Consider the following 9378-nt stretch of genomic DNA (forward strand, 5'->3'; position numbering starts at 1 on the left):
GCCTGCCACCTGCCATCTCAGCCCCGCCCATGCACCAGGAGTGTACCCAGCACTGGCATACTAAGGGGCATCAGGTAGGTCCTGGTGAAGGGTCAGGGCCAGGCCCTCTGATGAGCCTGATGAGGGAGGGGAGCAGCCCAGGAGCTGGAACCAACCTGTGTGCTCATGGGCCACCTCGCAGGCCTGGTGGTTCCTGCGGCCTTCAGGGGTCATGCCATAGACAGTGTCGTTCTGGTAGAAGACATTCTTCGCTCGGGAAAAGAACAGGTTCTTTAGGTTGTCAATGGCCTGGATGTAGGACAGGGAGCTCCTGAAGGGAGGAAGCAATAGACACTGGAGAGGAGTGCCCTCACTTGGAGGTGGGTGGGCTCTGCAGGGGGTCTCCTCAGCCAATGGAGCCAGTGACAAAGACACATGTCATTTCTGTGTCCAGCTTTGCCACCCTGGACCTCACATGTAGAAGGAGCTTCTCCCTGTGCTGGGTGCTTGGCTGGGCTGGAGTTTCCCCTGCTCTTCCCAAGCACTGGGGTCTCATTTTGTGCCCACTGGACCCCCGTAGCCTGAACTGCCTGCCTGGCAGCGGAGGCCACACCAGTCGGTGAGAATAAGGCCACGTTGGAGGATTCGCACTGACCTGTCCAACTGCTTACTGCCCTGGTGGCTGAAGGCGCACTTCATGATGGAGTCCAGGGTCATCAAGGAGACAGGCTCGAAGATGTCAAGTGGGTTCTGGTCACTGAGCTGTTGTTGCCATTTGTCCTGTGGGGGCAGGAGACATGGACCCTCCACATGGGACAGAGGCCTCTGCATGGGCTGGGCTCGGCCAGTCTCTAAATATTCACATGGGTTTCCTCACTTTCTAAACCAGAAGTGTTTTTTAATCACTTTTTCTTATAGAAAAATGATTGTGGGGCCCTCCCTGGTGGTGCAACTGGTTAGGGCACAACACTGCAAGGTAGCCATAGCTGCCCAAGTGGGATTTCGATCCCCAGCCCCAGAGCTGACCCACATGGCGTGGCAGACCTCTCCTGTCTCATCCACTGCTCCACTCAGCAGTGTACTTCAACGATCTGCCTGTTATGCCTCCCACTCTGTCTTTTGTGAGTCCTCCTCTCACTACCCCTGTACCTCCAGCCTGTACCCCAGTTCTGTATGTATAAATAAATGAATAAATCAAAAAAAAAAAAGGAAATGATTTGACATGATATCCTTTCTGATCCCCCCAAATAGCTATTTTATAATAAGACATGCTCACCTATAACACTAACGTTATTTGGAACTTTAGGACCCAAGCTATGATGATAACCACTTTTTGCAGAACAAAACAGTTTCTCAGGGACAACATGGAATCTTTTTGACTGGAGAATGGAGCAAGTTCAAGCAATTGTGTCAAGGATAGAAAACGCTGAAGGGCCAGCCCCGGCTCCTGAGGCAGGACATGGGGCTGCAGTTCCTTTAGTCATGAAATGTCCTTTCAGCAGAGGCAGATGAGGACTCCAGGCCCCAGCGATGTGAGGCAGCCTCAGGCCCAGCCCTAGGTACAGACGGGTCTCCGCCTCCCCAGAGGAGGGGGGCGTCCAGGCCTTGGGGGCTCCGAGGCCCGGCCAGCGCAGAGGCCCGGCCTTCTGGGGTGTGCGCCAGCACCGACGCTGCCCACACCATGGCCTCGGGAAGCTTGTCTCAAGGCCCAGGGCATGGACACTCCCGTCTCTGCGGTTGGAGACCCAGAGTGGGAGAAGGACCCCTCTTTCCGGTGGGGCTTGAGCCAGGTGAGTGAAGCTGCCCAGGCCTGCTGCCCTGGCTACTCTGGGCGTGGCCCCGAGAGCGCCCCCTGGCGGCCGAGTCTGGGTTGCCAGGACGCTGGTGTCCCACGGGGGTCCCAGCTGGGCTGTGCGCAGGGCGGGCAGAGGGCACAGACTTACCAGCATCACGCGCACAGAGTCGGCCACGAGCCTCACGTAGGGCTTCAGGATGTCGTAGTGGAAGGCTGGGGTCAGCATCCTCCGGTGCTGGAACCACGGCTGCCCGTTCAGCAGGAGCAGACCGTACCCTGGGACACAGAGGGGTGTTTTGGAGAAGAAGCAAGGGGATTAGACCCAGGACTAGGAGGCAAAGGGTACCAGAGGGTGGCAAATTATGGGCAAGGTGGGAGTTGGGGAAGAAAAGCCTTCCTCTACCCTGGTAGGTTCTTTCAACTGGAAAATAAATTGACACCAGACAAATGACTAGGAAAAAATATCCATTCAATGAAATACCCACAGGGAATTTTCCTAGACATTAAAAATTCTAAAGATAGAATGGAACCTGTGTCTTCTCCACTGAGGAATTGGGTGGAGGTCTGGAGCTGGAACGAACAAGCAATTCACAGGAAGATGAGAAGTTTGCTTGTGTGAACTAGTGTTTGCCAAGCCGTGCCAGACCATGGGTCCCAGGAATGATTCCATGTAAGCAGCCTGCCAGTTCCTGCAGTCTCTAACATTTGGATCAGGCACACTGTCAGCTCAAGTGATAGGCATGTACCTGGAATAGGCCTATCGCTAAATTCCTTCTGGAATTTAGGGGAGAGGACAAAAGTGCTTCCAGAATGTTTGAGTCTTTATTGAGTTTACTTTAAGACAATCCACATGCTAAAGTGTCTATTTGGGGGTCAGGTATTCTGCTTCCCTCCTTTTATCCCTTGAGGATAAAAATTTCCAAATTTGGAAGGCACCTGTGGGGTTCTTACAGCCCCTATAAAATAAAGGGTGAAGAGAGCGGGGATGGTGTTGGAAGGACTCAAAGCTCAGGCTGAGAAGGTTGGAGAGGACTGAGAAGTGATGTGGAAGAAGCTGAGCTTCAGGGAGCTCTCAGCACCCTAGGAAGGGGCAAATGCTTTATTAGAAGAAGGGGCAAATGCTTGATGCAGACATGAGTGTGTGGCAAGGAGCGTTCTAGGTGCCCAAGCAGTAACTCTTGGTGAAACCTACCCCAGACGCCGGTGGTCAGGGTTAGATGTACTTACCAATCCAGGGAGCCAGTAACCTGTATGTGCCTTGAGCCTTGGGGTCTGAAAGGTAATGTAGGCCATTACAGGTCTGCAGGGGACCAGATAAGAGAGGTAGGCCCCAAGCAGAGCTGGGGTAGGTGATTGTCTTAAACGCCTCCCAATGCCTCATCCTCAGCTCTCTCCTGAGTGAATGTGGCCTCAGGAAGTCAGATTCGGCTTCCCAGCAATGGATCCCCACTAGGTAGTGATTGGCATGAAATACAAGATCCGCCCTCCAGGCCAAAGAGCAAAACAGAAAGTTGTATGGGTTTTCTACAATTTCGGTAGGTTAGCCACCCCATGATCCAGATCAGGCAACAACTGAAGCCAAAACCAACTCAGTGTGGGTAGCGAATGATTTTTCATAGCTGGGGTAATTTTTATAATAAATAATCAGAATTCAGGGAAAAAAAGAAGTTTACCACACACAGTTGTTTTAAGCTAAAGTACACACTGCTACCTCAGGCTGGGATGATGGATGCTACCTTTCTGTTGTTATCACTGAACAGTAATTGTTTCTACAATTTCACTGACTTGGGGGCACATCTCCAAGGGGAGGCGCCGCTCCTGCCAGAGTACCGTTTGCGCTCACCTGATCTCCCCAGAATCATTTTCATGTAGTCAGGGTCATAGACAGTGAGTTGAAGCTTTGTCCCCCAATACCACCGAGGACAGGCACACGGGAACTTCTCCATCCTTTTCAATATTTGTACTAGCTCCTCATCATTTTGGAACTGTCATAAGGGAAAGATAAATCAACTGAAATATTCTGTATTGTGTGATTAGAGGGGATGTGAGGGGAGGGTGTCCACAGGAGATAGTTCTGTATCTACCATCAGAACTAAGAATTCAGAAGTGTTCTGAGAACCTGAGCTCTGATCCAGACCATGTGTGTCCAAGTTGACCTAAGGCCAGATACTGTCCAGGGTTGGGGGGTGCTGTTGCCCTCAATCCAAACAGCTTAGGGGAACGTTCTTTCTTCCATGGATTGACTCCATGCTGTGAAACTTTGTATGTCACTAGATAGAACATTTGCATAAGACACTTCTATGGCAACTTGCATCACTTGGAAGTGAGTTATTTGTCAGATAATTTTATTTATCTAGATATAAAATGGATGATACTTTAACATTCATACATTAATTGTATTTGCTGTACTGGGAAATACATGTTACTTATAAATATACATACACATTTTCAACATTTTCCTGGCATAAGTGTAATCAGATGTTAATATGAAGTCCTGTTGGAAGTATTTATAGCTAAAAGGAAGAAAATTTAAATGGAAAATGTGTATAATATTTTTTTATAAGCTGAATATGTAAACGTTTGAGGCGCAAAGTCTAGATGTGCACCTCTGAGAATGGTGTTGAGGTCGGATTTGGAATTTGGATTTTCTGTCTCATACCATATACTAATACCAATACCAATACCAATACCAATACCAATACCAATACCAATACTCAGGAACATTTGTGAGCTCCCCATTGCCTGCGGTAGACATTTAAACTCCTCAACACGGAGCACAAAGGTCTGTGCCTTCCTTCTCTTCCCTCACTCCTGCTGACCTGACACCCCCTGAACCCCACCACAGGCACTGCTGCTCCTCCCCAGCTGGGCCTGCCCCCCTCACCTGGGCACAGCTCCTTCTCTAGCTGGGGCACCCCTTCTTCGTCACCAGAAAATGCCTCCCTTCGACTTTCAAGACTCAGATTTAATTTACTCCCTTGGAATTCTCAGAAACATTTGGATCTAGACACGTTCCATGTAGTCAACTCTTCTCTGTTCCAACTGTGACGTGTAATTCAAGGCAGCCCCCTGCTTTGCAGTCTCTGAGCTTTGTGTGTGTCCCTCTGACACCAGGATCCCCCAGCTCTGAGACAACTGGCCCGACTGTGGATAGGGTCCCTCTGTCAGCTCCCAGTCCGTGGGCACCCACACGTGCCAGCGTTGAGTCAGACACTGAGGCAGGCTAGGGTACAAGCCTTTATCTGTGTGGTGCTTCCGGTCTGTTTGGGATGGAAAGGAAGATTAAGAGCAGGACAGTAGACAGAGCTACTCTGTGAGGAAGGAAGCCCAGCCTTTGCAGAAGGGGCCTGACTGTAGTGGGCAGGACACAGCCCCTCGTGCCCTTGCTCACTCAAGGAGGCATCAGTCACCAAGACTAGCAGGTTAACAGCTGAGCCAGAGGTGGTGTCTCCAGAAGAGCTCACAGCTGGGACCCCACAGACAAAGGGGCTGGGCAGGAGGTGCTGCTCTGGGAGACCACATGGGGCAGGAGTTGTCCCTGTGTCCTGGGAGAGCAGGGAGAGCACTTGCAGGAGGCAGTTTGGGCTGGGCTTTGTCAGATGACCCAGGAGGGACGAGGCCAGCAAGGTGGAGGGCCCAGCGTGAGCAGAGGGCCAAGGCCAGATGTACAGTCAGGAGGGAGGACACAGAGTGACCAAGAAGATGAGGAAGGAGACAGGAGGCAGAGATGTACAGGATACCGCTCCTGTGAGGCTCTGGCCGTTTCCAGTTCTTGTTTTTGACTCTGCTGATAACCATGTTGCCTCCTTCTCTGAGAAAAGAGAGGCTCCAGCTCTTTGCAACCCCAACTTTATTTCCTCTCAATGTTTATTTTATCCACAAACCACTTAGGAGTCCTTCCCCACAAGGCCCCCTTAACGTCCTCTGAGCCCTTCCTCCAGGCTCCGGGCAAGCAGAGTGGGTGTCTAGGACTGCCCCTCCCATGGCCTGCAGCTGTCCCTTCCCTGCTACCTTCAACACCCAGTATACCTGGACTAGCATCGCTCTGTAGGGTTCTCTGCTGGGTATGGTGGGGGGAGGGGTAAGAGGAATGAGATCCCAAAGGAGCACACAGAACAGTTGGGAAATGAGAGTTGGGAGGTAAACAACTTCTGTTCATGGGACAGCTCAAATGTCAGCTCACTTAATGTGGGGTCACCCTGGACACCTCTCACCTGTGCCAATTACGGGCCAGGGTTTTAGCACTGAAACCACCAGTCTGGAAATCCCTCTGTCTGGGCTAGCTGGCTGCTCTTCCACAACTGACCTCATCCCCTCCCCAACCTCACACCCACCATAGCTGGTGGACTTCTTTTCCTGGGAGCTGATGGCTTCTTAGGTTCCTGTCTACTACTCCACCTCCCAGATTATGAGCCACACATAGCACGGTTACTTGTATCCCCAGGTAAGCTCAGACACAGGTATAAGATGGCACTAGATGACAAGTACAGGGAAGTATCTAGAAGCCTGGTGAGGGAGAGGAGCTGAGGCTCTCTGCAGCAGAGGGGAGACTCAGGAGAGCAGGCATTGTCCTCAAAGAGCAGGCTGCCAGGACACCCTGCAGATCTGCCTGAGGAAGGAGTGCCCCCCACCTGCGTCACCAGCCCAGGCTTCCCTGAGGGAGAGAGCTCTGTTGACTATGATGAAGAGCCAAGACCTGAGAGGTGAGCTGGGCTTTCCCTGGAGGCCAAAAGATGTTCCCACAGCAAGGCTTTGTCCAGTGACTTGCTGACCTTGACTCCTCTGAGAACCCAGCCCTCCCTGGCCTCCCCTCTCTTCCTACCTCCTTATAGTGTCCATAGAACCAGTGGGAAGGTGGGGACGGGAACTGCTGGACAGCTTTAAGCAGCCACTGCCTGTACAGGTAGAGCTGGGCAGCCTTGATCAGCAGCAGGACCAGGCTGAGCAGGCAGGCCACTTGCAGGAGCCCAGACACGCTGGCCAGGGGGCTGGAGGGGCTCAGCACAGAGACGCTCATGGTGCAGCAGCCTTGGGAGACTGGTTGTCCCTAACCACCACGGTCACATCAGTCCTCCCTTGGGGGTGGGATTACTCCTCCTACCTGTGGGGAGGGCCATGGGTGAGGGCAGAGTTCAGAGTTCAACTGCTGGCAGAAATATACTGTGGAAAATTCCCCTCTGGAAACTGCTTTTTCAGCTGTCAGCGCAAATGGCCCTGCACATTCCCACTTTCCCCTCTCCATAAATGCACCGATCACTCAGCAAACACCTTGTTAGGTGCCAAGCAGCTGGGCCTGAGCACAGCTGTAAGCATGATAGATGTGAACTCTATCAAGAGTCGTCTCAGCGTAGTTTACTAATGTTCAGTAGGTGTGGTTGGTTTTATTCTTATATGTATTTTTTTATAGTTATATATTTTTTTAAAGATTTATTTATTTATTTGTGCATACAGAACCGGGGTACAGGCTAGAGGCTCAGGGGCAGTGAGAGGCTTCACCAGAGACAGAGTGGGGAGCAGAACAGGCAGATGGACAAAGTACACTGCTGAGGGAAGCAGCGGGCGGGTCAGGAGAGGTCTGGCTCGCCATGTGGTCTCCTCCGGGGCAGGCGGCAGGCGGGAATCGAACTCATGCGGAAGTGGCTTCAGATTCTCAGTGCTGTGCTTCAACCCGCTGCGCCACCAGGGAGGGCCTTCTTATATGTATTTTAATTGAGAGATTAATTATAGCACTGTTTCCAGAGAGGAATTCTTCCAGAGGGGATTACAGAGGAGTAATCCTCCCCCCAAGGGAGGACCGTGGGGGTCAGGGATGTTCAGGGACAGCCAGCTACCTAGACGCTACTGCATCAGGAGTGTCTCTTTGCCGGGATGTTTCAGAGGGGAAAGTGATGTGGACAGAGGAATAGAGCAGAGAGTCAGTCTTGAGTTGCATGAAACCTCCTCTGTTCATCCCCCAAACTGCCTGTCTCAGCTGCCTCTGAGTGTGCCCTGTACTTGTCTCCATCCATGACTGAGCTGTGACCAGATGATGCACTGGTGGACTGAGACTGGCCGTTGACCATGTGGTCCATTCCAGGGCAGACTCACGACCCATGAAGTGAATAACTTGTACTCCTTGAGATGCAGTTTCTCCTATAGGTGGAATAAAATTCCTCTCCTAATTCCTCCTAGAAGATTCATTCATTCACCCATCAATCACCAGTAACTATTTCTTAAGTATCTCATCTATAGATAAAGGCAGACAACTAAATTAGGCGTGATAGACCAGGACAAGGCCTAGTCTGGATACATGACAGGCAGACTAGGGAGAACTCTGGGGGGGCGGGGAGATGGGGCCTTGTGAGATGAATAAGAGTTTGTCAGCTGGAGATTGGTAGGCAGAGGAACTGGCACTGAAAGTTCATGCAGATCACGGAAGACAGCAAGGGATGAGGACCCTTTCATCTGCAAGTGTCTCACATAACTATTTCATTCTTTTCTCCTCCAAGATCAAATCTAATAGCCATGTTGTCGGTTTTGGAGTTAGTAGGTTTGGAGAGCTGGGACCTTGGGTTCACTCTGGGAAAGGTTTTATAACAGGGGGTGTCCCCAGGAAAAGGGAAGGTTCCAGGTTCCCTGTCCAGCACAAGGCCGGCCAAGCAGAGACTCACTGCCACTTCTCCGAGCTGGGATGGACCTGCCCAGTGGCCTGGAGGCCAGCAGACTAGGTGGAAGTGTTACAAGTAGTGCGAGAGGGGCACCCCTGCACCCCAAACCTCCCCTTTTCCTGGGGACCACCCTGTTACAGAAGGTGCTATGCACTCTGCAGCTTCTTTAGTTTTGAGACCAGGTCAGCCATTCCACTCATTCTGTTTAACTTTATTATTACTATTTTGTTGAGCCAGCTTTTCCTAACTAGATACAAAATTAGGAGATGTCCTTGTAGTCTTGTTTTGAGATGTTGGGTTTGAAGTGCAGGGCCCTTGGGTTTTTGGAGATGAGTTTTGAGCGCGGCGTCCTTGGGTTCACTCTGGTAACGGTTTCACCAGAGCTCCCCTTTCGGCAGCATGGGGCAAGTTCCCCTGGCAAGTTTCTCCATGAGGCAGAGACTCCATGATATTTAAAGAGCAGGTTTATTAAGGGGAGGGGAGGGAAGAATAAAGGACACTTGCACAAGCACAAGCAGACAGAAAGAGCTGCCCCAAAATGGGCAGGTTTGCAGAGAGAGGCCTGCATGGTCGGAGGTAGGCAGCCGTAGGAAAGTGGCCTCCGCCGAGGGAAGCCAGTGAAGAGAAGCCCCGGCCTGGTCCAGGTCACAGGCAGACAGAAGGCGGCTGCCCTGTGGAGGGACAGAGTGGGTGGAAAGAAGTACCTGCAGGGCCCTCCCTGGTGGCACAACGGGTCAAAGCGCAGCACTGCAAGCTGGCCATAGCCACTTCAGTGCCAGTTTGATCCCCAGCCCCGGAGGTGACCACATGGTGCGTCAGACCTCTCCTGACCCACCCACTGCTCCCCTCAGCAGTGTACTTGTTGATCTGCCTGTTCTGCTCCCCACTCTGTCTTTGGTGAATCCTGTCACCACCCCTGCACCTCTGTCCTGCACCCTAGTTCTGTATGCATAAATA

General features: G+C 51.7%; 1 protein-coding gene across 1 annotated transcript in view; it reads right to left on the reverse strand.

The window, feature by feature from the left end:
- Nucleotides 1-6791, reverse strand: part of LOC101629145 (cytochrome P450 4A11-like) — an 11323-nt gene extending 4532 nt beyond the window's left edge. The window contains exons 1-6 of the mRNA XM_004679479.1: nt 6597-6791; nt 3618-3759; nt 3002-3046; nt 1923-2050; nt 635-759; nt 156-310 (exon numbers count right to left, since the gene is read on the reverse strand). Coding sequence (XP_004679536.1) covers nt 156-310; nt 635-759; nt 1923-2050; nt 3002-3046; nt 3618-3759; nt 6597-6791 — 790 coding nt within the window. The remainder of the gene's footprint in view (nt 1-155; nt 311-634; nt 760-1922; nt 2051-3001; nt 3047-3617; nt 3760-6596) is intronic.
- Between the last annotated feature and the right edge of the window lie 2587 nt (nt 6792-9378).

This window comes from Condylura cristata, unplaced genomic scaffold (assembly GCF_000260355.1).
Source record: "Condylura cristata isolate star-nosed mole 26May11 unplaced genomic scaffold, ConCri1.0 scaffold00008, whole genome shotgun sequence".
Lineage (NCBI taxonomy): Eukaryota > Metazoa > Chordata > Mammalia > Eulipotyphla > Talpidae > Condylura > Condylura cristata.